Source organism: Chiloscyllium plagiosum, chromosome 7 (assembly GCF_004010195.1).
Source record: "Chiloscyllium plagiosum isolate BGI_BamShark_2017 chromosome 7, ASM401019v2, whole genome shotgun sequence".
NCBI lineage: Eukaryota > Metazoa > Chordata > Chondrichthyes > Orectolobiformes > Hemiscylliidae > Chiloscyllium > Chiloscyllium plagiosum.
Window position 1 is genome coordinate 85,768,846 of NC_057716.1, and position 26,693 is coordinate 85,795,538.

The 26,693-nt window shown below is 39.7% G+C and overlaps 1 protein-coding gene across 1 annotated transcript in view; it reads left to right on the top strand.

Moving 5' to 3' along the window:
* The window catches only part of LOC122551741 (kinesin heavy chain), a 204,646-nt gene that overhangs the window by 108,572 nt on the left and 69,381 nt on the right, over positions 1-26,693 (top strand). Inside the window, exons 8-15 of the mRNA XM_043694135.1 lie at positions 2,950-3,074; positions 3,955-4,059; positions 7,168-7,316; positions 11,348-11,496; positions 20,307-20,479; positions 24,334-24,402; positions 24,691-24,897; positions 25,913-26,059. Coding sequence (XP_043550070.1) covers positions 2,950-3,074; positions 3,955-4,059; positions 7,168-7,316; positions 11,348-11,496; positions 20,307-20,479; positions 24,334-24,402; positions 24,691-24,897; positions 25,913-26,059 — 1,124 coding nt within the window. The remainder of the gene's footprint in view (positions 1-2,949; positions 3,075-3,954; positions 4,060-7,167; positions 7,317-11,347; positions 11,497-20,306; positions 20,480-24,333; positions 24,403-24,690; positions 24,898-25,912; positions 26,060-26,693) is intronic.

Sequence of the window (26,693 nt, forward strand, 5' to 3'; positions counted from 1 at the left end):
GTAGATGAGACCTACAGAGATTGCAAAGAAACAGTTGGGGTAACAGATCTTGCACAGGTATAAACAATAAAGCTCATGATAGCAGCTTACATGAAAGAATGGATAGAACCAGAAAAGCTGGGACCAAGTTAAACACAGACAAATGGATTGTGGAAGTGATTGAATGTCAGTTTTCCTGAATGGTGTGCACACTGGATAGCATTGAGTCATGTCCTGACAGGATCATGACTAGAATGTAAGCCCCAAGAGATAAGAGAGTTAAGAACTTTCCTTGGCTTAATCCAATATTTGAGATCCTTCATATGGCATAAGTCAGACACAACAGCAAACTTGCAGGAGGTAATGATAGAAAATGCAGACTATCCGTGGTCAGATTCACGCAGCAGGAGTTTAAACAAACACAAAGTAATAATATGCAAAAGAGGTAGGTCTGTCATGCTATGATCGCAAGACACCTGTCACATTGCAAGTAGATGTTTCTACTAAAGGACTGGGCGCAATCTTTGTGCAAGATGGAATACCAATAGTATTTGTATCCAAGTCTCAAACCTCAGCTGTTTGCTGAGTCATTTTCAACCTACACCTGAGCTGGAAAATCAGAAAAGATTAATGGTAACTGCACTGGAAACATCATTATCCAGTGAGACAACATTAACAACAGAAACAACAGAGAACAACAAATGCTGAATCTACAAGGTGGAGGCACAACATCTTAACATGTAAGCAATGCCATGAAACTTCTTCACAAAATACTTTTGGAAAAAAGTGCACACTGTAAAAGATTATAAAAGGGGCTTCGTTTATTCCAAAACAAAAATAGATTGGTAATTTTCTTCTAGATTAGAAAGTCCAATGACCAATGTTATAGTGATAGGAGTAAGGTGTTTCAAAAGAAAGAGCAATACTATATGTTGTATTGTCTGTGAAAAGCTCAGAACTAGTTAGTCAGAAGCCAATGTTTGTGAGGTAACTGTTCCAGTGGAGGCCATATTCATGGCTACCCTGGATTGTAAGGTTTGTGCACATAAAGTCACTGGCCTAGGCAGTCTTCTGATCAGGCATGCAGGGCAGTTGTGTTAAAGACAGAACTCTTATCTTTTCAATGTCAAACTGCATTTCTGATTCATTTGTCTGTCTAAGTTTTTTTGGTCCTTCATTCATGCCTTTGTTATCTCTATTTTTGATCATTGCAATTCACTACTGGCTAGCCTTCCACTTTCCACCCTGCAAAAGCTTGCTTTCAATAACCATATTGCTCCAGTTAAGTCCCGTTCACCCATCATGCCTGTGCTCACTGAATCACATTGGTTCCTGGTTAAACACCTCCCAATTTTTAAATTTTTCTCGTCTTCAAATCCCTCTATTCGTCTCTCTATTTTGTCAGTCTATAATCTTATCTAGGTCCGCAACCTTTCCACAATACATTCATTTCTAATTCCCACCTCTAAACATTCCCATTCTAATCGCTCCATCAATTGCCTAGGCCATGAGCTCATACAGGCGAAAGTGAGGACTGCAGATGCTGGAGATTAGAGTCGTGAGTGTGGTGCTGGAAAAGCACAGCAGGTCAGGCAGCATTGGAGAAGCAGGAAAATCGACGTTTTCGGCAAAAACTATATGAGCTCAGACAGTTTACCTCCTAAAACCCTTCGCTTCTCTACCACATGTTTCTCCTTAAAACGTAACTCTTCAATTAAACTTGGTCATACCTACTTATTTGACTTGGTATCATATTTTTATTTATAATGCCTCTGTGAAATGCCTTGGGTGTGTATTATTAAAGATGCTATTCAAATACAAGGAATTGGAGATAAGGAAATAACACACATTCTCTTGCTTCATTCGATGAATTGTAGATTAGAAATTCCGATCCTCTGTTGATGCTTTCAGATATACATGGATTAATGGAAGCATGTTTATTATGCATCCCTTCTACCTTCAAAGGTTTCATATCTTTGAATACATCATGAAGACAAAATTCAGGCACGTCTGTTAGAAAGCATGCCTGCAGTGGTTAAAGTACAAAGAACAAAGAAAGTTTTACAGCACAGGAACTGGTCCTTCGGCCCTCCAAGTCTGAGCCGATCCAAATGTACTGTCTAAACCTGTTGGTCAATTCCTAAGCATCTGTATCCCTCTGCTCAACACCTACTCATGCATCTGTCCAGACGCATCTTAAATGAATCTACCACCTCTGCTGGCAATGCATTCCAGATGCCCACCACCCTCTGTGTGAAGTACTTGCCATGTTTATCTCCCTTAAACTTTCCACCTCTCACCTTGAAAACATGACCTTTCGTCGTTGAGTCCTTCACCCTGGGAACAAGTTGTCTCTATCCACCCTGTCTATACCCTTCATGATTTTGTAAACCTCAATCAGGTTCCCCCCTCAATCTCCTTTTTTTCTAGTGAAAATAAACCTAACCTACTCAACCTCTGTTCATAGCTAGTACCTTCCATGCCCGACAACATCCTTGCAAACCTTCTCTGCACCCTCTCCAAAGCATGGATCATTACTCAAAGTGTAAAGCTTCCCACTGATGATGACATTTTGTGAGCATTTCATAGCAGAAAGCACTTTCAAGTAATCCAAAATCCTCACCTTTTAATGCCAAATTCTCAATGAGTAAAAGAAAAACAGTCATGGTTGAGCAGCTTGAACAGCACCTAAAGGGAAAGTAGATTGCTTTCTTTTGGTGTTGCAGTTACGACTGGCTGCAGCATTGGGTATGTGTATGGTAATGTTGTCTTACAATGATGTGGAAATCATTAAACTTTTTATGTTGTCTTCACTCTTTACAAGTACAATCCAGTCCTCTGATCTTTTGCCATAGCCCTACAACTTTCTGCCATTTAATCATTTATCCAATTAACTTTTGGATCTTGCTTGATAGTGAATAAACAAATAAACAGTTGACTTCCAATTAACTTTACTTTTTGTCTACACAGACATGAATGAACACAGTTCTCGAAGCCACAGCATCTTTCTCATTAATATTAAACAGGAGAACATGGAAACGGAGAAGAAACTTAGTGGCAAACTGTACCTTGTAGATTTAGCTGGCAGTGAAAAGGTGAAATATACTTTCTTTGGATGTTTTATCGTGATGCAGTGATTTTGGTTTAACTATTAGTTGTGAAGAGAAATCAAAGCTGTGTGACCCCTGCCTCATTATCTTTATTGGAATTAATAGTACTGCACAAGATAGACTCAAAAATGCTTTTGTCTTTATGGGAATACAATTAGTCTAAACTTAAAATAGTAGTTTGCTAAACAGAAATGAAATTACTTACTCAGCTTCTAATTAACTGGATTAATTGCTGCCCAATTTGTTAAAACATTGAATCATTCTATAAGCTCTTTATTCTAATGGAATACCTGAATAGATAATTAAATTGGATTTCTTGGGAGTGTCCAAGTTTTAAGTGCTGATTTGTTTCCTTTAAACAAAACCAATTGTGTACCATAGCAAGTTATCAGTGTTGCAAAGACATTTCACATTTACAGAAGCCCTTTTCTTTCTCCATAGTCAATTTACCATGCCTTCAATTATTGTGCCATCGCTCAGATGGCCTTGAACTCTGTGGTTTTCCTTTATGCAATACTGGAATTGTTGCAAATAGCAGCCATAATAATTTGAACCTCAATTTTTCTACATTAAGGTGGACCTTCAGTTGGGATTTCATTAGTTTCTTTGATTTTATGTGAGCAATTTTTACTCCCAATGTGCCAATTGCCTTATGACCAGCCACTTGATAGAAAAGGGAGAAGCTACACTGAATAGATGGAAAAAGTTAACAAAAATGATCTGAATATCTTTTTGACTGACTTTAAAAAAACAATGTCATTGTATGTTTTGATAGAGCTGAATCTAATCAATTTGATACCCATATTCTAAAAGGACTTAAGCTAGTTAATTAGAACACCTTCATGATTGTATCTGTTCACTCTAGGTCAGCAAGACTGGAGCTGAAGGAGCTGTCCTTGATGAAGCTAAAAACATCAATAAGTCACTTTCTGCTCTGGGGAATGTAATTTCTGCCTTGGCTGAGGGAACTGTAAGTCTTCTTAATACATTATAATTCATTAAATTTGTTGTTATATTGTGATTTTCCCACAAGCTAATAATTAATCAAACACATCACATTGGAATGATATCACCTGATTGATAAGGAAGGATTAATGCATATTGATGTGACAGATAACTAATCCGACTCTCATGCAATTTCAAGAGAGAAAAGTTCAAAACCTCATACGTTTGATGGAGATATATTTTTAAAAAACAATGTTTCAAAGTGCAATTGAATATTCTGATTTTCAAGTAGTGAAATCATGAATGAATGTATTATTCCAGACTATAATTATCAAAATGATACCATAAATCAGGTGACTGTTTGACTAATAGATTGGTCAGCTGAATGATCACAATTAACTTTAGTATTAAACTTTTATCGATTTGTAAGGAAGTTTTGCATGGTTGCACATCTGTCGTGAGACTTTGCAATGTGAGTGTGTTCGATGATGACATTAAAACTGTTAAAACTGTGCAACCTTGATAATTGCATTTTTGTATTTATTGCCTTTACTTCTGTTGAAGAAATTACTGAAGTCTACTGGAGAATTAGCTCATAATAATCTGTTATTTAATCATTTGTGCAACAAGAAAAGTTCTAAGCTGGATTTATCTCTGAGAAACTAGCCTTAGTCTGGACATGTATATGAACTGAAGAAATTCCAGACTATAATTTTATTTTTTTGCCTGATGTATACAGCCATCTGGAATGTCCTTCCAACAAAGCAATACTGCTTTATATGGGGACTATTTAAAGTAAACATTATAATGTAGAATAGCATTAAAACTCATATTTTTATTTTTATTGAATTTCCATATACATTCGATTTGCATCGTCTTCACTGTTAAATATGAGTCTAGTTTTTTTATTCATTGTCTTCTTTTATAAAATAACCCTATTCACTGTCCAATTGATGATGAATCACAGTGCTAATTTATTATCAATCAAATAGTGCTGTTCTATCCTTATTCCCTGCTCTAGCCTTCAGGGAAGTGCATATAAGATGTAATTTCATAGCAATCAGCATGTCAGTTAACCTGAGGTACTATGTCATTGAAAAGAAAAATACCGTGGATGTTGAAAATCAAAATTATATAAAGGAAATGCTAGAAATGCTCAACAGGTCAGGCCGAAATTATGGAGAGAGAAACAGAGTTAACATTTCAGTAAGATGACTTTTCATCAGAAGTTCTGTTGCAAGATCACAGATCTGAAACTTGATACATTTATTGAAAAAAGTCACATTATATTTATGGATAAGCTTCAATTAATAAACACATTTTCAAATCACACTATTGCGTTGATTTCGGGTCAGATGAGATCTGGACTGGCCTCCCAATAGTTTGATGAAGCATGTCCAGATGGCAGAAAGAGGCAAACAGACCAAAGAAGTTCTAAGTTTTGATAAAAGTCCACGGATCTGAAATGTTAATTCTGCTTCTCTTCATAGATGCTACTTAGTCTGCTGATTATCTTTAGCATTTCTGTTATTATTTCAGATGTCCAGCATTTACAGCATTTCGATTTTGGAAAGTCCCAAGATTAGATTTCAGTAAGCAATAATAGATAAGCTGTAGGCTGATCTAATTCAGGGTGATCACAAGTTCTGAGAGTTGACCTTGGCATCCTGGGTTAGGAAGCAGGAAGTTGCCCAACTTGTCCTTTTGTTGTTGACTAACTGATGAATGTCCCTATCTGGTGGTTTAATGAGGAGGGGATCGGATTTAGTGATGCCTCCTGTAGTGAGTCATCTGTTGCCAATTATGGTTGAGGCTCACACATACATCATTACCACTCAAACAAACATACCGCAGGCTATCATTTGCTCATGAAATTAACCCCAAAAAAATGTTAACAGCAGCAGGAGAACATGGGAAGAACATTTAGGAGAAGGAAGGGCGTGAATATTTGGACATATAAAATACACTGATTGGTGCAAGATGTTGAAATCAAGAACAAAAACTTAAGTCAGGTAATATCTGCAAAACCCAAACCAGGGCAGGACTTACACAGTTAATGGGATGACTGCAGGGAATGTTGTTGAACAGAGGGACCTAGGGTACAGGTTCATAGTTCCTTGAAAGTGGTTTCGCAGGTGGACAGAGTGGTGAAGAACGCGTTTGGCGGACTTGCCTTCATTGGTTAAAACACTGAGTATAGGAGTTGGGATGTCATGTTGCAGTTCTACAAGACATTGCTGAGGTCACTTTTTAGAATAATGAGGATAATTGTGGTCGCCCTGCTATTGGAAGGATGTTAAACTAGAAAGGATACAGAAAAAACTTACAACGATGTTACTGGGACAAGAAGGTTTGAGTTATAAGAAGAAGCTAGATTGTCTTGAGACTTTTTTGCCTGGAGAGTCAGAGGCTGAAGGGTGACCTATTATAGAGAATTATAAAATCATGAGGGGCATAGATGAGGTGAATAGACAAGGCCTTTTCCCCAGGGGAGTCAAAAGCTAAAGGGCATTAATTTAAGATGAGAGGGAAAAGATTTAAAAGGGACCTTAGGGACAACTTTCTGATGCAAAGGATGGTGCATGCATGGAATGAGCTGCCAGAGGAAGTGATGGAGGCTGGTGCAATTACAACATTTAAAAGGCATCTGGATGAGCCTATGAATAGGAATGGTTAAAAGGGATATAGGCCAAATGCAGGTAAATGGGACTCGACTTATTTAAGATATCTGGTCGGCATGGACGCGTTGGACTGAAGGGTCTGTTTCCATGCTCTACATCTCTATGACTCTCTATCTCTCTCTCCCTATACCTATACCTCCATAAAATTTAACTTGTGGAAAAACATTCAGTATTATTGTATTGAAAGCCTGCAGAATAATGTATTTGAGACATTAAAATTAAGCATTTAATTTGCAGAAAATATGTTTACAATTTGCAATTTCAAATCAGCTGCAAATGAAGATTTTTCAATAGGGGACTGTTTTGCAGTGCTAAGAGGACAATGCAGAGGAATGCATTGAAAACTGAAAGGCTCTTTCAAAGAACCAGCACAGGCATGATGGGCTAAAAAAGCCTTTTGTTTTGTGTTGTATCATTCTATGTTACTATGAATATATTTTCTTTGTTCACAGAAAACACATGTTCCATATCGCGACAGTAAAATGACCCGAATTCTACAGGATTCTCTGGGTGGGAATTGCCGCACTACGATAATTATTTGTTGCTCACCCTCCAGTTTTAATGATGCTGAAACGAAAACCACCCTTATGTTTGGCCAAAGGTAGGAGTCTCATCTAAACTAGTTTATAGTGCTTCAAGTGAATTCACATCACCGTGACATTGATAATTAAGTATGACTGTAGGGTCGTAGTTTGTCATTACTAAATTGCTGGCAACTTAGCTAAAGATAGTTTATCAGTTCTTTTTGAATTATGCTATCAATTTAAAAATAATCTCCACAGAGATTAGATTCCGTACGGTGTGGAAACAGGCCCTTTGGCCCAACCAGCCTACACTGACCCTCTGAAGAGTAACCCAGCCAGACCCACTTCCCTCTGACTAATGCACCTAACACTATGGTCAATTTAGCATGGCCAATTCACCTGACCTGCACATCTTTGGACTGTGGGAGGAAACTGGAGCAAACCCACGCAGACACAGGGAGAATGTGCAAACTCCACACAGACGCCCGAGGCCTGGGGAGCCTGGGGCTGTGAGGCAGCAGTGCTAACCACTGTGCCACCATGCCGCCCAATATGTTTTGTGAGTTTTTGAATTCTGTGTTTAACAAGGTAAGTATTTGGACTTAATTTTATTTCATTGAATCCCTACAGTGCAGAAAGAGGCCATTCAGACCATCAAGTATGCACTGACCCTCCAAAGAGCATCCCACCCAGATCTCAGCAGTTAACCCACATCCAGCCTGCATATCTTGGGACAATTTAGCAGGAGAAAGTGAGGACTGCAGATGCTGGAGATCAGAGCTGAAAATGTGTTGCTGGAAAAGCGCAGCAAGTCAGGCAGCATCCAAGGAGCAGGAGAATCAACGTTTCAGGCATTCCTGAAGAAGGGCTCATGCCTGAAATGTCGATTCTCTTGCTCCTTGGATGCTGCTTGGCCTGCTGCACAATTTAGCAGAGCCAATCCACCTAACCTGCACATCGCTGGACTGTGGGAGGAAACCCATGCAGACATGGAGAGAATGGGAATACTCCAAACTGACAGCCTGAGGCGAGAATCGAACCTGGCCCCTAGTGCTGGGAGGTGGTAGTGCTGACTAATGAGCCACCGTGCTGTCCTAATTTAGTAAGGAAAGAAATGTAAAGGTGGTTGGTATGACTGTTGCCAATTAATGTTTCTAATCAGTATGAAAGAGGTTATCAATAAAGCTAATCAAATACTTGGATCAGTTTGGACCAGTAATTTAAACAAATTCTTGAGATTTTGCACAGATTTGTGCAGGATTCTATATAGAATATTGTTTGTAATTATGATCATCTGAGTTTCAATGCACAATGCATGAGAGGTTTTAGAAAATAGGCATAAGGATGATTCAGAACCTGGAACGCTTAGTCATCAAGAGGAGCAGAACATTGTTTTCAATGTGTAAATTACATTGTGGAAACATTATCCAAACCAAAGAGTGCCAGATACATATGTTTAATGGAAGTTGGATTGGACAAATCTAATAGGTTTTTGAGGAAGAGCCCGCTTGAATAGACAAAGATGGTGCAAAAGAGATTTGATGATTATTAGTCTCGTGCAAATGTCCCTCTATGTTCTTTGACTTCTTTCTGGCGGGAATGTCACAATAAACATTGATTTCCTATCACTTCCCTCAAGCAAGCTTGCTCAGTTACCATCTGCACTGACTTCTCAATTGCAGTTTGCAACTCATTATTGAAGTTATTGATCTTCTGCATTGTGTTGACTGGTCAATTATGTAGTTGCTAATCTACTAGCTTGAACAGGTCAATTGAAATCTCTTAAAATTTTATGTTATGCAAACAGCTTTGTACCACAGAAAGTTTCCAACTAACATTTGGAACTGCATTTTCCCCTTTGAGGTGTGATTCAGGAATTGGGCCATTTGTAACATTGCACTCTTATCTCCTCAGTAGTCATACTTTCTCCCCTTAGAGTCAGGAGTGGGTTGAGGTTGAGGCCTCCTGAAACAGGAAAGAGGTGGAACTAGAGGCAGCACCTTCCAAACCTGTAACCTCTGCCACCTAAAAGAACCAGAGCAGCAGATACATAGGAACATAGCCACTTGCTAGTTCGCCTCCAAGCCACTCACCATCCTGACTTGGAAATATATCTGCTCTCCTTCAGTATCACTGGGCCAAATTCCTGGACCCTCATTCTAAGAGCATTGAGAATATAACCCCCACCCCTCTAAAGAACAGGCCAACACTTTCTGGAAGACTTTCAAAGGTTCACAGTTAATGCTGGCCAGTGATGTAGACATCCTGAAAACCAATAAAAAAAGGGATGATGCTAAGGTAGCCTCCATTTTCTGAAAAATCAGCCCACCTTACATAACGATCGTGAGGCTCCCTAACCCTGAAACCCACAGTCCTTTATGCGAATGCCCTCCAAGACCTCTGGCCCCTACAATTTTCACCATGTTCCTGTCATATCTTTTCATAATCTCCCTGCCCCAAACCTCCATATCCTTAATCATTCCTTCAACCCACCATGCCTACTCACCCACCCTACCCCAATAGTGTACCATGCACACTCATCAAATATCCACTATGTATAGTATATTTGAACCCTATAAGGAAGCCTTTAAGATGTTTCTGCAATTGTCAAGGCAGAAAAATGCTGATTCAAAACATAATCATTTTAAGTATTTATGAGACTGTCAAAGCAAACAGACTCATTCAAAACCACTGTAAAGTAACATAATCCTCTTAAGCAATCGTAACACTGTCAAGCTGAAATAAACTTGCAGTCAACTACAGCTGTTTCATTTTAGTTGATCTGAATCCATTACTGGAGTGTGGAGTTAGACCAAACATAGATAGGAGCAGGAGGAGGCCATTTGGCCCTTTGAGCCTGCTCCGCTACTTATCACGATCATGGCTGATCATCCAACTCAATAGCCATATTCTCTCTACAACCTTTGATGCCATTCGCCCCAAATGCTACATCTAGCCGCCTCTTGAATACATTCAATGTTTTGATATCAGCTACTTCCTGTGGTAGTGAATTCCACAGGCTCACCACTCTTTGGGTGCAAAAGTGTCTCCTCATCTTCGTCCTGAATGGTCTACCCCGAATCCTCAGACTGGACACACCCACCATCGGAAACATTCTCCCTGCATCTGCCCTGTCTAGCCCAAATATTTATAACAGGATTATGTTGCACAGCTGTATAAAGAAAACCTCCAGAACCATTGTTAAGATGCTCATAGAGATGAATAATATTTAAACAGGAATTTGAACTTTTAGTTAATTGCTGGAAATTATAAGATTGAATGTCTTAAGATATTAACTAGAATGAGTGAAAATGATATTAATTAACCATTAACTTTGTAGGTAACTTAAACAACAGAAATAAATGCTATATTTAGCACATATGACAATCTGCAATTATTTGCATTTTTTGTAACAAGCAGTCCTCAGTTGTTGCTCGCTCCAAATGGGTTCACATTTCACTGTTTCACTAAGTGGAAGTTTAGGAGAAGACTTAGATGCTTTAACATTAGATTTCTGAAATTCACTAGCATCAGTAAAGCCTGTTCTAGTTATTATTACCTTCTGGCCATGCTGTGACAAATCTCCAGGAATGCTTAGAATGGTTGAGAGATACAGTACATACAGCACTATGAAGAACTATGGGTAGGCTGAACAAAGCAGATGTTGTAATGGCAAAAAAGAAGATGATGCATTTCTTTATGATATTTGGGATCAAGAGATAGATCTGTGACCCTTTCACTCAGGTGATCTAATTGGAAAGGAGTGAGTCTATGCTGAAAAATTAGGGGCATCATTTACAACAAACTTGTGATTGATATATCCTATAGCCTTAGACATTCTGTAACTGGTTACTTTCTGAGGAGGGTGGGTGAACTCTCAAGTTGCAGGTTGTTCATTCTTAGTTGGAAGAGTTTTGGACAATTCATTGGGAAGCCAACATCTTTGTTTAGTGAGGTTACTTCACATGTACCAAAGTAAATAGTATTTTGGTTGTTGTTGAAGTGTGCAATGCATCCTTCTCTTCGGTCCCTTGGTTTGAGGAGAGTTTCTTCAGCCCATTGATTTTAATGCAGTAAAATTCTCTTTGTGAATCATTGCTCCTAATAGAGCCAAGACCATCAAAAATACTGCATCTGTCAATCTGGAGTTGACAGCAGAGGAATGGAAGAAGAAATACGAGAAGGAAAAAGAGAAAAACAAGTCTTTGAAGAACGCTCTTCAGCATCTGGAGATGGAACTAAACAGATGGAGAAATGGTAAACTCATCAAAGTTAGAATTAATTTGAAGCTATTCGGAATTAAGTGAAGTGTAATGGATAGGCAATCTGGGTCCAAGTATACTATTCACAAGGGGCTTTATCAAAATCTACATGTTTATTGGTTACAAATTTCCCCAGAATTACTTCTTAAGTGCTCCTTCAGATGATATCCTGTGTAATGCATGGCTTAATACTTTATGTTACTTTGTTCAAAGCAAACCGTCTCCATAAGAGTTGTTTTTATAATGGTACTTAGTTACTATGTTCTATAGCAGGGTGAATTTAGCACCATAAGTCAACTGTGCACAAAATTGCTTCAAAATAATGTGACTCATTTTGTTTTACCATTATTGAAAATTTGAGCTGTCCCAGTGAAATTGATTTTGATGTCTTTGATGGTACTTGTATCGGATCTATTATTTTTACCGGCTGCCTTTTGACAATCCCACATAATAGATAAAGACTTCCGCCCCCTCCCCCTCCCTCCCATCAGAAATAAAAACAGTTCCCTTCCCTTCCCTTCCCTTCCCGAATCCAAATTTAAATGATAAAAACTAAAAGAACCGCAGATGCAGTACATCAGAAATAAAAACAGAAATTGCTGGAAAGCTCAGCAGGTCTGGCTGAATCTGTGGAGAGAAATCAGAGTTAATGTTTTGAGTCTAGCGACCCTTCCTCAGCACTTATGAGGAAATGTAAACACATATTTTGTTGTGCTGCAGAAAAAGATGCACTGCAGCAACTTACCAGTGGCTTTTTCATCAACACGTTCCAAATTCCTGACCTCTAACACCTGAATGGATAAGGGCATCAGATGCAAGTAAATGCTACCATTTGCAAGTTCCCCTCTGAATCATCATCCTAACTTAGAACTCTATTGCTGTTCCTTCACTGTCATTGAGTCAAAAACTCGGAACTCCCTGGCTAACTACACCTTGGGTGTTCTTACATCACATGCTACTATTCAAAAAGTTGGCTCATCACCACCAATAGGGAGGGGGAAGGGAGGGGGAGGGGGAGCAGGAAGGGGAAGGTAAGAAAGTGGAGTTAAGGCCACAGTCAGAACAGCCTTGATTTTATTGTATGATGGACTAGGTTTGAAAGGGTAGATGGACTTTTCCTGCTCCTATTTATTACGTTCTCATGTGACCTTCGCAAGAGTATGAGAGATGGATAATTAATGTTGGTCTTGCCATCCCGTGAATGAATAAAACTATTCTCTTGGTGTCAGTACATATGTAGATGTGCATTTGATATACTTTTGTAAAGGTGTAGAAAAGTGCATTTAATAATTGAAATGTCCACACTTATCCACATATTACTGATGCAGTTTCCGAGAGTAGCTTGCTTATGTTAAAGTTCATTGTTCCCATAGATCCAACACTATAGCTGTAAGTTCAATACCTGAATGAGAATTGGCCTTGAATTCTTAAAACCTTGTATTCCTCGTGTAATAAATTTTAGTAAACGAACTACTGAATTGAATGAATGTCACAACAGAGAGGTTCAGAGTTGTTAATTAAGTTTAGCATTATTTACTCTGATGATCTATATATTGTTTTCTACTCGCATTGTTTAGGATTTGAATAGTTGAAGTGTATTATGCTGTAGGGTATTACAAGACTGTCAATGTGACAGTACATTTTAATTTGGATTTTCATTGATGAGCTCTTGTCATACTGTTACTGTAGTAACTATAATTCCAAAACTATGAGCCCCCTCCTAATTGTTCATTTCCAAAAACAAATTGTAGCAATTAGCTATCTGCAGGAGAATAATAATGAATTATTTGGCTTTGGGATGAAGAGAAATACATGTTGGATGAACGGATATGAGTTGTGAATTAATGGTGAATCAAGATCCAGCCTAACTTTTAGCAAATAATTAGTTTTGGGATGACATTAGTTCTAAGATGACATGTCTGGTAATTTAGATTAGAACTGAATTAACTCTTTCCAGCAGACTTGTTTTCTCAGTGCAAGAGCCATGATTTTATTAATTTGACTTTATTATTATGAGTGGTGGAATTGAGGCGAAGCGTTTTCATCCTCCCTAGATTAATTAACACTGAAAGCAGATATCTTTGTGGACATCCTGCCATCTCTTCATTTGAGCTTATAAAAAAGTCACTTCTGAAAATGGATTTTCTGATCTGAAATGTGACATTTTAACATGAGACCTTTGGAATTGCTGGCCATGAGGCCTTTTACTGTAGCCTTTAGAACCATTTATTACACATATTGTGCACTATTTTCTTCCATACAGTCTGAAAATTCCTTCATTACATGAACAAGCGATAAAGTTAATGCACTATATTAATTTATCCAGTGTTCCCAATGTAATTTTACATAATGTGAAAATTGATGTATTTATTAGTGTTACTTGATTTCTCCCGATTTGGAGATGCCGATGTTGGACTGGCGTGTACAAAATTAAAAGTAACACAACACCAGTTTATAGTCCATCAGGTTTGTTTGGAAACTCTAGCTTTCGGAGCAGTGTGATTTTTAACTTTGATTTCTCCCCTAAGTTATACTTAGAACTAAGAGCAAAGAACAAAGAAAATTTACAGCCCAGCTCTCCAAGCTGATCCAAATGTACTGTCTAAACCTCTCGGTCAGTTCCTAAGCAACTGTATCCCTCTGTTCCCCACCTACTCATGCATCTGTCCAGATGCATCTTAAATGAATCTACCGTGCCTGCCTCTACCACCTCTGCTGGCAACACATTCCAGACGCCCACGACCCTCTGTGTGAAGTACTTGCTGCATGTATCCCCATTAAACTTTCTACCTCTCACCTTGAAAGCTTGACTTCTCATTATTGAATCCTTCACCCTGGGAAAAAGCTTGTCTCTATCCACCCTGTCTATACCCTTATGATTTTGTAAACCTCAGTCAGGTCCCCCCTCAATCTCTTTTTTTCTAATGAAAATAAATCTTATCCTACTCGACCTTTCTTCATAGCTAGCACCTTCCATACCAGCAACATCCTTGTAAACCTTCTCTTTATTCGCTGTGCATCCTGGAAGCTTCCATAACTATCTGCTTGTCCCTGTAGCATTGGAATCGATTGTGCTTCTTATAGGCCCATCTTGCTTCTAAATTCTTATTTTAAAATTTTGTCCAAGATTCTTGCATTAAGGCTGGAAACACTGTTGCCTTCGTTGCCAAAGAGAACCAGACGGGTTTTATAGAGGGCCGCAGATCCTGCAACAGTGTTAGGAGGTTACATAATATGGTCCAAGCGTGTCAGCAGCGATCGGTTCCGGGATTAGTGATCTCTTTAGATGCAGAGAAGGCATTTGATTGGGTTGAATAGCCATATCTTTTTTATACCCTGGAATGGTTTGGTCTAGGTGAAGTCTTTATTAGGTGGGTCGGAGGTCCTTTATAGTGATCCTCTGGCTGCAGTTCTCATCAATGATGTAAGATCCGTAATTTTAGTATCTGTAGGGGCAGTGAGCAAGGTTGTCCCCCCTCAACTCTACTTTTTACGCTCGTAATTGAACCACCGGCAGAGGTTATCCATAGGGATCCTAACATAGCTCCCCAGAAGTGGGATCAAAGACACAGAAGATCACATTATATAATGATGATGTTGTTATCTTTTTGTTGAACCCAGTAGTTTCTGTACCCCATTTGATACAATGAATTAATTTATTCAGCTCCTTTTTGGGCTATAAGATTTAATTTTTCAAAATCAGAGGCTATGCCTATGGGGGGGGGGGGGGGGTGTTGGGAATTATCTGACATTGAGAGAAGTTATGTTCTCCCTTTAAGTGGTCACAGGGGGATTTTCTTCAGGTATTTTTGTTATTCCTCTCTTTGACCAGTTATTTAAGACTAATTTTGTCCACTTGCTTAACAAAATTAAACAAGATCTTTAAAGATGGGAAGCCCTTCCAACAGCTTTGACAAAGGGTCAGTTAGACTCGAAACGTCAGCTCTTTTCTCTCCTTACTGATGCTGCCAGACCTGCTGAGATTTTCCAGCATTTTCTCTTTTGGCCCTTCCAACATCCTGGTTGGGTCGAGTAGCCCTTATTAAAATGAATGTCCTTCCTTGTTCGCTATACCCTATGCGAATGCTTACTTTGACTTTTCCCAGCTAAACCTTTTGGAGACTTAATGGCTGGTTTAGCTGCCTTATCTGACATCACAAGTACCCCTTATTAAGCTCGTCAAATTGCAATTGCTGCAAGGGCTGGGGGTAGTGGACCTCCCAGATATTAAAAGATATCAACTAAGCTCCTTTTTATCTTTTGTGAGTGACTGGCATTTGGATGGATATATGAATAGGAAGGGCTTGGAGGGATATGGGCCGGGTGATGGCAGGTGGGGCTAGGTTGGGTTGGGATACCTGGTCGGCATGGACAGGTTGGACCGAAGGGTCTGTTTTCATGCTATACATCTCTATGACTATGTTCCTTGTTAGTTTATGGAGTCAGAGGGAGAGAAAGAGGTTGCTAAACATGCTCAATTTTGCAGATGATTTTCAACTGATTGGGAAATATATTCATGTGGAGTGATACAGTATTTTTCTGTACCTATACCATGTCATAAATTCTTATTTACTAAAACATCAGAGTTTATATTTGTCTGAAGAAAGTACATATTGAGTTTGTTAGAATATTGTAAGCATTAATCAAAAAAGCAAACTACTGTGTGTGCTGGAAGTCTGAAATAAAAACAGAAACTGCTGGAAGTTTAAATTTAGATAAATGCGAGGTGCTGCATTTTGGGAAAGCAAATCAGAGCAGGACTTATACACTTAATGGTAAGATCCTAGGGAATGTTGCTGAACAAAGAGACCTTGGAGTGCAGGTTATTAGTTCCTTGAATGTAGAGTGGCAGGTAGACAGGATAGTGAAGAAGGCATTTGGTATGCTTTCCTTTATTGGTCAGAGCATTGAGTATAGGAGTTGGGAGGTCATGTTGCAGCTGTACAGGACATTGGTTAGGCCACTTTTGGAATACTGTGTGCAGTTCTGGTCTCCTTCCTATCGGAAGGATGTTGTTAAATTTGAAATGGTTCAGAAAAGGTTTACAAGGATGTTGCAAGGGTTGCAGGATTTGAGCTATTGGGACAGGCTGAATAGGCTGGGGCTGTTTTCCCTGGACATCAGAGGCTGAGGGGTGACATAGTTTATAAAATCATGAGGTGCGAGGATTGGATAAATAGATAGGGGCTTTTTCTTGGGGTGGGTGAGTCCAAAACTAGAGGACATACATTTAGGTTGAGAGGGGAAAAGGGACTTAAGGGGCAACCTTTTCACACAAAGGGTGTTGAATGTATGGAATGAGCTGCCAAAGGAAGTAGTGAAGGATTGTACAATTACAGCACTAAAAAGATATCTTGATGGGTATACAAGTAGGAACAGTTTAGAGTGCTGTGGGCCAAGTGCTGTCAAATAGGATTAGATTAAATTAGGATATCTGGTTGGCGTGGATGAGCTGGGCCGAAGGGTCTGTTTCTGTGCAATGCATCTCTATGACTATGACTCCCAAGTACTTAGCAGGTCTGGCAACACCTGTGGAGAGGGAAACTAATGGTTTAGATCAACAGAACTGAGAAAAGTAAGAAATAGAATTGGTTTTAAGAAAAGGATACGAAGGACAAGGAGAAAAGGAAACCCTGTGATAGAATAGGAGACAGGAGGGATGGATAGCATTCCAGGGTCAAAGGGACTGGTGACAGGGCAAGAAATGGAACAAAGACACCAAAAATTGGATGTGGTTAAAAATAACATAAAACCAGAAACATGCAAAATATATGAAGCCAGGACCTTTGACTGTGTCTACAATGAAACTTGAAGGGGTTCAGAATATTGCCAGGGTTGGAGGGTTTGAGCTTTCAGGAGAAGCTGTGTGGGCTGTGGCTGTTTTCCCTGAATCATCGGAGGCTGAGGGGTAACTTATAAAAGTTTATGAAATCATGAGGGGCATGGATAGCGTAATTAGACAAGAGCTTTTCCCTGGAGTGGGAGAGTCCAGAATGAGAGGGCATAAGTTTAGGTTGAGAGGGGAAAGATTTAAAAGGGACCTAAGGGGCAACCTTTTCACCCAAAGCATGGTGCATGTTTGGAATGAGCTGCTAGAGGAAGTGGTGGAGGCTAGTACAGTAACAACATTTAAAAGGCATCTGGATAGGTATATGAATAGGAATGTTTTAATGGGATTATGGGCCAAGTGCTGGCAAATGGGGCTAGATTAGGTTATGCTATCTGGTCGGCGTGGATGAGTTGAATCGAAGTCTGTTTCCATGCTGTACATCTCATCTAACTCTATGCTATGTATTCTACCATTCTGCTCCCTGCCAAGGCTGTGATAGGATTCCCATTGTCCTCATCATCCATCCCACAAACATCTGTATTCAGTGGCTCATTTTCCATCATTGCCACCACAGCATGTCACCTCTAAACACATCTTCCCCTCCCCTTTTGCATTCTGAGGGCACTGTTGCCACCCATTCTCCTTTTTTTGCATTGGATCCCAATTCTTAAAATTTTTGTCCAGGGCCATGCCCTTTCCTGGCTGTGTCACTTAAAATCCTCGAATGTCTCTGCCTCCCTCCCTTTCATTCCCCCTTTAAGATACTCCTTGAAAGCTATTACTTTGACCACGCTTTTGGCCTTCTAGCCTAACACCCCTTTATGTTGTTCAATTGCTTTATAATGCTCCTCTGATGCATTGGAGTGTTTTGTTACTTTAAGGTTCTGTATCAACTCAAATTATTATTATTTATTACTCATTTCTGAAAAAGAAACTTAACATCAAGTACAATCAATAAATATTTGAGTTTGTATTTGTGGATGTAAGTGCACAGCTCAGCACCTCTGCATTTCTGACAATGCTTACTTCCCTTAACATCTCTGACAAATGTTAAACACCCCCCCCCCCCCCCCCCCCCCCCCACCATCCTGATTTTCCAACACTTGTTACCCTCCAACACACAAACACAGCACTGACACTGCACACTCTCCCTCACCTTCTCTTCCAACACTGCTCTCTCTATCTCTCTTCCAACCTGAACAATGTACAGTCCCCTCTCCATACCTCCCAACAATTTTCAGGCCCCCACCTCCCACTCCTGAACCTCTTCACCACTCCTCCGACACTAACCCTGCTCACTCCTGCCCTCACCCTCCATGAGAATGCTCAGCATACCCCACACCTTCGATAAAACTTAATCTCACACCATCCCAACAATCCTCACTTCCACCACAAGTGCGCAGCAGTCATTAAAATTCTTCAGCATTAGAAATAACTATAGGAAAACCCTAAGGTCTGTAATATTACTCACCAGGAAACTTACCAGTGTGCTAATCTTAAAGTTTGATGATATTATAGAGTCAGAGAGGTTTGCAGAATGGAAGTAGGTCCTTCGGCCTAACTTACCCATGCTGCCCGGTTTTTATAATTTAAACTAGACCCATTTGTCTGTGTTTGGTCCACATCCCTCCATACCTATCTCATCCACTTACCTGTCTAAATTTTTCTTGAATGACAAAATTGTACTCTGTTCCACCAGACACTCACCTCCCTCTGTGTGAAAACATTGCCCCTTGGCACCCTTTTGTATCACTCCTATCGGATGTTGACAGGGTCTTGCCAGGCAGCCTTGTCAGTTTGCCATCTCTGGCGATACCTCACTTCTCATTCTGGGCCAGGAAGTCCCTGCTTCATCCACAGGAAACGGGATGGCTGCACTGCCAGTTGTGGTGTCACCACTGACTGAAGAATTTGCACCTGTAGCTCATAATGTACCATTCCTTCTAGAATGCTAATATGAAGCCAACTTTATTGATTTCGCCTGATGATGTGCCAACTTGAAGTACTTCCTGCAAATGACACCTCTAGAATTTTAAAGGGACATACCAAGTTAAATTCATTGACAGCAAATAAATTTCCCATTAGACATCTTGCTAAATCTCCCCTAATAGATGCAAAGACCGCTCCTGTTGTTTAGTACATTGTGTCTCACAGGATGTGCAATTTTTGTCATTGTAAAATAATGCATCCACTGGCTTATTGTGAGCAATGCCGATGAGCTGCTGACCTGCAGCAGGGATGAAATCGTGCAAATTTGGAATTTTCTGTCATAGTATTAGGTTGTGAATGCTGGATGTCTAAACAAATTGCAAAGGTACAGCTTGAGGTACCAATATGCTCAAGGAAGAAAGGAAGACACAAATATTGTATAAAATACTCTCATTTTGCTGGAGTGTAAGAGGAGAGTGGATTTAATAGTATTCAATATGACTGCTTAGCCATTCAACTATAACACCCATTGTGCACAATGTTCACAAAATATCCTATTGTGTGACAGATGGAAACAGTCTCTTTGTACCATAAGCACATCTCCTGGACATGCACAGAATTTCATATGGCGGATATTGGTCAGCTATATTCACAGCAGCTGCTTATTTTTTATTGGAAACCTGATTTTACTTCCTAAGACCTTTTAAATCCACTTTGCAGCAACATTCAATTAATCATTTTCATTGCTACTTGAAATAAATGTGTGTAATTATCTTATTATGTTCAAAAGAGACAACTTCCTAAATGTGCAGCAAGGATACAACTCAATTCAGTTTTTAAAAAATAAATTTAACAGGAGCTTTTTAAGTATGATATGGGTTGTTTCTTTGGTTTAACAGATCCATTTTGATCTTTCAATCATTACTTGCACTTGATGAAATGGAATATTTTCCTCTCCTTTTGTGCACGCTTTGCATGCAAATGAGCAGGTTGTGTTGCTATGGAGATTACTGGTCTTGGTTCTAACATGCTTAATCTCCTTGCAGGTGAATCCGTGCCTGAAGATGAACAAATTGATGCCAAAGACCAGAAGAACTTGGAGCCGTGTGACAACCAGACAACCATTGACAATGTAGTTCCAGTACCCAAAATCACAGCAGGAGAGAGAGTGAAGTTAGAGGAAGAGATCAGTAATTTGTATAAGCAGCTCGATGATAAGGTTTGTGATCAATGACAGATTGTCCGCACATTACTCTACTTGTGCCTCAGTGTGTTTTGCCCTCGTATTCTTCTGTTGTTACAAAATACCAGAATTTGCTCATAAGCAACAGCAGGTTCAGGATGCAGACTGTTATTAGTGCACAACAAAACCAATAATTTGTGACAAGGAAGAGATAAATCATGGGTTATTTATTGCCACAGATTGCTAACATCATTATCATTGCAAAAACAGCAACTTGCCATCAAACTCTCCATGAGTTGCATTAGTTGCTAGGTTTGTATTGTAAATATAAATTAAAGTTGCTGTTGATAAAAGGTCCCTAGTAATTAGCTGAAATATAGACCTAAAATGTAATAAATCTTGGAAGACCAGGAAAGGAGCAATTGGAACTGTGGCATCTGACATCCACAGGTATGAAACCTCCTCAATGTTGTTAAAGTTCCTTTTCTTTCTTACTATTCCTCTTTGAACATTCTTAATCTTGCAATCTTTCTTTCCTTCTTGCAATCTCTCTGTAGCTGATTGGATTCGGCCCTATTTTCTTCTTTGTTATTTGTTTTTCTCTCTCTGTCCTTAATTTTTATTACTTAAGGAGATGCACTTTGGCTCCACCATTCAGTAAAGTCCCAGGTTCCTGTGTCAGATTGGTAGTGTCCTTTTAACCGAGGTGTATCATAACATGTCAGAGCAGGTTGATGTAAAAATCATGTTTTCACTGAAATTCTAGATGTTCCATTGAGCATCTTATAAATTTCTACTACTCAAAGTTTGTTGTGGAAAAAGCTTAATGATAAGAAAAGAAAATCCCAAACCATGTGTACTCCATGAAATGCCTATCCAGTGAAATCTAGGCTATTAACTTCTGGTTTTGTTTTAAAGGTGTAAAGTTTAGAATGCTGCTGATTTTGTTGATAAAAGGTGAACCACCATTGCATTGTCCATGCGCTGTTCTCCAGTAAAGTAGCCTTTTGCTAACCTTGGTAGGATGGATGAGCTCATGGGAATCTTTATTTTTCCCGTGGAGTTTTAGTCTGGTATTATAGCCAGGACCTCCATAAGCACAGCTGGCATCTCAAAGTTAAACGCTATAAGGATTAGAATGCTGCATTTGTTTGCAAATCTGTCTTCTTTGCAAATAACATGTTCTACAGATAGTGGTGGAAACTTTGTAAATTCAAAATGCTACAAGCATTTTCCACTGTTACAAATTATTCCATTGGGTTTTAGAGTATGAACATTTTGCACATTGGACTGAAATCCCTTTTGACTTTATTGTTGCTGTCTCTCAGATGAGTCAGGCATCAGCTTGACACAGCCATTCCCACAGCAAAATAGCTTGCACACAGAGTCTAAGACAACACCATCACCAGTCCTGGGTATGTCCTGTCCCCTCAGTAAGGCAGGCCCAGGAGAAGTGGAGGTATAGTGGTATACAGTCAGGAGGGAATTGCCTAGTAGCCCCCAACATTGACTCCTGGACCCCATGAAGTTGCATAACATCAGGTCAAACTTGGGCAAAAAAAATGTGCCGATTAATATTCGCTGATCTCCCTCACCATGCTCCCCACCCCCCAACTGGCTAATGAATTAGTACTCCTCCATGTTGAAATGGATGAGGGTCTTCAAGAGTAGCTCAGCAGCACCACGACTGACCAAGCTGAGCAAGTCTTAAAGAATACCAGAGGAAAATAATTTACTTGACCTTGTCCTTATCAGTCTACCTCTTGCCATTTCATCTGTCCATGAATGTATTGGTAACAGTGACAGCTGCAGTCCTTGTGGAGATGCAGTTCTTGTCTTCAAATTGAGAATACCATCCATTGTGTTGTGTGGCACTATCACTGTTAAACAGGAAAGACTCCAACACATTCATGGATTGGCATACACCCCAGTCCACATTACCAAAAGCCAAGAGATCAACCATGATTCAGTGGAGAGTGCAGGAGGATATGTCAGGGTAGAAATGAACTCCAGAGGAGAGTGACTGCTGTTGACATCCAGGCCACATCAAGGTCAAGCGTGGCATGACAGAGCCCTAGCAAAACTGGCAATCTGAGGAAATCATAATTAGCATAAAGGAAGAAGCTTGAAATGTTGGAGGTCATCATCTCAACCCCAGGGTATCTCTGCAGGAGCCCCTCAGGATTGTGACCTAGACCCAATCATCTTCATCTGTTTCATCAAGGATCTTCCATTATTAGGGCAGAAATGAGAATGTTCGCTTATATTTGCACATTATTCAGCATCATTTGCACCTCCTCAGCTACTGAAGCAGCCCATGTCCATTTGCAGAAAGACCGAGATAACATCCAAGCTTGAGCTGATAAGTAACCATTCTCACTACACAAGTGCTAGACAATGAGCATCTCCAACACCAGAGATTCTAACCATGTTCAATGGCATTACAATAATTTGTGGGCGGCATTGTGGCACAGTGGTTAGCACTGCTGCCTATGATGTGGTATGGGTGGGTTTCGCTTCGGCGGGTCGGTGTGGACTTGTTGGGCCGAAGGGTCTGTTTCCACACTGTAATGTAATGTAATTTAATCTAATCTAATCTAACTGAATCCCCAATTATCAATATCCTGAAGATTACCATTAATCAGAAACTGAACTGGACCTGCCATGCAAGGTGGCTACAAGGTGAGGTCAGAGACTAGGGATTTGGTGATGAGTAGCTCAGTTCCAGTCTCTAGTGTCTATAGATCTGATGGAATACTCCCTATTTGCTTGGATGAGTGCACAACATTGAGGGCTGAAGGGCCTGTCCTGTGCTGTAATGTTCTATGTTCTAACATTCGAGGCTCGACACCATCCAAAGCAAAGCAACTTGATTAATTGGCATCACACCCATAAGCAATTACTCCCTTCACCACCAATGCCGAGTGGCAGCAATATCTACTATCTACAAAATGCATTGCGACAACGCATCAGTTCTCAACTTCCAAACCCACGACCACCATCACCTAGAACATAAGAACACCAGTACTTGAACAGATGGAGATAATTCAGCTCCATTGAGTCTACTTTGCCAATTGATATGATCTTGGTTAATCTCATCTTGGTCTCAACTCTACTTTGCTGCCACTCTCCATATCCCTTCACTCCATTGCTAATTAAAAATCTGCCTGTCTCTCCTTTAAATTTACTCAATGTCCTTGCATCCAATGTAGTCTGGGACAGTGTTTCCCAAAAAGACAGAGCTCAGGAAAAACTCCTGAATGGCTTCGAAGAAAACTCTAGAAAGCGAAAATGTCTGTAAGCTGAGGATATGGAAAATCGTGCATTTGCTGCACAGAAAGTGTTGAGATGTCGACAAGAGGAAACCTGTAGAAACCTTTTACAGTTGTATCAGCAGAGCAAGGAACTCTAAAGTGGTAATGGGAACGTTCACTGAAGTTTGAGTATATTTAAGGTCGTTATTGAGTGGAAAAGAATTGAATCTCTATTTCTGATATTTGTAATAATTCTTGTGTTGTGTAAAATAGTTTGAATTTCTTTTCCCTTTTTGTGTGTCTCAGACTTTTATGTCCTTTTGTCGATAGTACACAGGCAGCCTCTTATGAATATGTTCAGTTGCTGACCATCAGTGACAACAAGTAACAAAAATAAAACTTATGCTCTGTCAAGCCATGGAAACCTGACTTGTCCAGTTTTATCATCAGGTTGGAATCATAACAATTGAAAATAAATGGTTTTGTCACGTTTGGAGTTATATTCTCTTGTACTGAAATATTTCCTGTGTATATGCAGATTATACACAAACATTTCAAGAAGCCCACCTCAGTTAGGAATTTGGGATGATGGTATAACCTTCTGTTGAATTTCCCTCCTATGTTTAATTTGCTTAGGATGAAGAAATCAACCAGCAGAGTCAGCTGACTGAGAATCTAAAGCAGCAGATGCTGGACCAAGAGGAGGTGAGTTTTTGAATCCAGTAACATCAATGCTTTATAGCAACTGAATCCATATATATCAAGGTCAAAGAAATGGGGAAAATGTGGGGATGAACTGTTAAAAGCCTGTAGAGTTTGTGTTAAATACTTTGAATCTGCTGGAGCACCCCTAGGACCCCTTGAGGGGGATTTAGGTACTGGTTATCATTATTTTGGGATATGTCTTCAGTAAAACATTTTGAGCATCTTGCAATTCCCATGAAGGGTTTGGTCTGGTTAAAACTGATTTTTAAAATGTCTGGCTATTTCCAGCTGTTGGCTTCCACCAGGAGAGATTATGAGAAGATCCAAGAGGAACTGAACCGGTTGCAGTTGGAAAATGAAGCAGCTAAGGATGAGGTGAAGGAAGTGCTTCAGGCCCTGGAAGAACTGGCTGTCAACTATGACCAGAAATCCCAGGAGGTGGAGGACAAGTCGAAGGCCAATGAGTTGCTGACTGATGAACTGGCGCAAAAAACGGTAATTGTCTTGGCTTGTTATAGAGTCATAGAGTCAAACGGCATGAAAACACATCCTTCAGTCCAACTAGTCCACACCGACCATGTTCTCAAACAAAACTAGGCTGTCTACACTTGGCCTATATCCCTCCAAAGCTTTTCTGTTCGTGAACTTATCCAAATGTCTTTTAAATGTTGTAACTGTACCTGCATCCAACACTTCCTCCAGCAGTTCATTTCATTCACAAACCACTCTCTGTGTTAAAAAATTTGCCTCTCGTATCCTTTTTAAATCGTCCTCCTCTCGCCTTAGAAATATGCCCCCTAGGGAAAAAAAACCTTGTCATTCACCTAATCCATGCCCTTTGTGATTTTATAAACCTCATTAATGTCACCCCTTAATCTCCTACACTCCTGTGAAAAAAATCCCAGTTTTTCCAGTCTATTTTTATATCTCAAACCATCTGATTCCTAGAAGCATTCCTGTAAATCTTTTCTGAATCCTCTCCAGTTTAACAATGCCCTTTGTTTAGGAGAAGAACGGAAGTACGCAATTGTCTAGCCTTATCCCAGATCAGTGGTTTTCAACTGGTGTACTATGAGAACTGTGGGAGGAAACTGGAGGAAATGTGCAACCTCCACATCGACAGTTGCCCAAGTCTGGAATTGAACCCGGGTCCACAGTACTATGAGGCAGCAGTGCTAACCATTGATCTACCATGCCACCCCAATGGGAGCTGCTCTTAATGCTAGATGATGGGGAAGTTTCAATAGTAGTTTTCAAAAGGGAAGTAGATGTTTACTTCAAGGAGAAAAGTAAATTGCAGGGAAATGGAGAAAGTTGGGATTAACAGGACTGCTTTGAAAGGCCCAGCACTGACTCGATAGGCTAAATAACGTCCTAATGTTGGTCTATTTTATGATGTTAAGAAATATTTTTCATTTCTTTTGAAGAATTAAAACAATTTAAAAAATTTGTGTCAAATGATTTTCTTCTTAACCTGCAGATTTTCATTCAAACTTATTTTTTTCCACAGAATACTTTAGTGGTTGTTCAGAAAGAATTCAACCAACTTCAGGAGCTCAGTAACCACCAGAAAAAGCGAGCAACTGAGATATTGAATATCTTGCTAAAGGATCTGGGTGAAATAGGGGGAATCATTGGCAACAGTGAGGTAAAAATGGTAGGTTCCTTGAGAATATTCTTGATTGTTTGATCTGGACATGTGTTAACGAAATAGGAGCAGAAATTACCCATTTGGCTGGTGATCTGTTCCACCATTCAACAGATGGTGTTAATTTGCCCCTGCATTATCATAGCTCCATCGATATGGTTAGTTTCCAGAAATCTACAAGTTTTAGTCTTAAACATGCTGAATGATTGAGCTTTCATAGCCCCCTGTGGTAACGAATTTCAAACACACTGATTGAAGAAGTTCCTCCTCACCACACATCTATGAGGTCTCTGCCTTGTTCCAAGACTGTTCCTTGGTATTAGCCTCATCAGCAGGAGAACATCCTACACACATCTACCCTGTCACACTCTGTAAGAATGTTCTTAATTTCAATGAGGTCTCCTGTCAGTCCTCAAAACTCTAGAGAATACAAGCCCATATCTCACTTCATAATCCCATAGCAGCACTAAAGTTCATGTACCATATTTGTGCAATAGGCACAACGACCTTTTAGTTGTCTGCAGCATTCTGTTAGTGATGAACACTGCTTCTTTTGCTATGTTCAAGCAGTGTGAAATAGCTAGCTTTACCTCTTGCTCAAACTTTTCAGGTACTGTAATGATCCAAGGCAATCTGATGTAGT